The sequence below is a fragment of the Chlorella variabilis genome, assembly GCF_000147415.1.
Source record: "Chlorella variabilis unplaced genomic scaffold CHLNCscaffold_671, whole genome shotgun sequence".
NCBI lineage: Eukaryota > Viridiplantae > Chlorophyta > Trebouxiophyceae > Chlorellales > Chlorellaceae > Chlorella > Chlorella variabilis.
The window spans coordinates 1-1,099 of record NW_005434720.1 but is presented as its reverse complement, the minus strand read 5'-3'; the positions used below and the strand labels follow the sequence as shown (position 1 = coordinate 1,099).

General features: G+C 72.6%; 1 protein-coding gene across 1 annotated transcript; it reads left to right on the top strand.

The window, feature by feature from the left end:
- Positions 1–249: 249 nt before the first annotated feature.
- On the top strand, positions 250–956 carry CHLNCDRAFT_55898 (hypothetical protein; the record flags this gene model as incomplete). The annotated part of the gene is made up of 3 exons (XM_005842505.1): positions 250–370; positions 553–631; positions 832–956. Coding segments are annotated over 3 exons (325 nt in total), but the record flags the coding sequence as incomplete, so codon positions are not given.
- Between the last annotated feature and the right edge of the window lie 143 nt (positions 957–1,099).

The following is a 1,099-nucleotide window of genomic DNA, read 5'->3' as shown; positions in this document are numbered from 1 at the left end:
CTCGGCTCCCCCTCCACCTACGCCACGGGAGACCTCAAGGTGGGGGTGGGATGCATGCGTGGGGTATCCCAAGGTATCCCAAGGCTGGGCCGGGGTGGGGTGCGCTGGGGTGCGCTGGTGCCTCTTCAGGAGCGGCAGCGCGATTGGCGGGCGAGACGTGGCCCCGCCCGAGCCGGCGCCGCCGCCTGGCGGCCGCCACGCCGCGCCGCGCCCCCCTCCTCCACCCGCGCTCTTGCCTGCGGCGTGCAGGACGCCACGCAGCTGGCCACGCGCCTGGTGGCAAATTACGGGATGAGCGAGCTGGGCATCACCACGTATGCGCCCGTGCCGCAGCGCCCCGGCTCGGTGCAGAAGACGTTTGAGGTCAACGGTGGGTGGCGGCTGCAGGGGCGGGCAGGGGCATCAGGGAGCGGGCCTGATCTCCTCGCGGCCCCGGCTGTGCCTGTACAGTCCCCCTGTGCCGTCCCGCACGGCACCAACCTTGCCCGGGTGTGTGTGAGAGCTCACCTGCCTCCCTGCCGTGCCTTGCCCCCTGCCTGCCTGCTGCCGCAGTGGAGAGCATCGACGCCGACCTCTTTGGCTCCAGCATCCGCGGCGGCGGCTTCCAGCCCTCGGACGAGACGCGGCACAGGTGGGGCCGCGGCTGCGGCGGCTGCGCCGCTGGCCTCCCGTTGGCAGCCGGGCCAGATCCACGAGCAAGGAGCCCTGGTGCCGGTGCAGCCCCCGGCTCCTGCTGCTGGGCATGCCTTGGCCAGCTCTCTGCTTTACCACCCCAACCACCCCAACCACCACCCTCAACCACTTCATCCCGCCCCTTGCCTCTTGGCGCAGGATGCGCGCCGCGGTGCACTCGCTGCTGGTGGAGGCATACAACCGCAACCTGTACGACCTGCAGGCGCACAAGGCGGCGCTGCTGGCGGCGGCGGACGCCATCCTGGGCCAGGAGACGCTGACGGGTGCGCGTGTGTGGGGGCATTGGGGGGTGGGGGCCCTACGGGCGGCGCAGTTGTGTGGGGCGCCCAGCCGCACTGGGAGCAGCTGCTGGCGCTGGCTCCCGAGCCCGGCTGCGGCTGCTGTGCCAGGCCCCTCTCCACCGCCA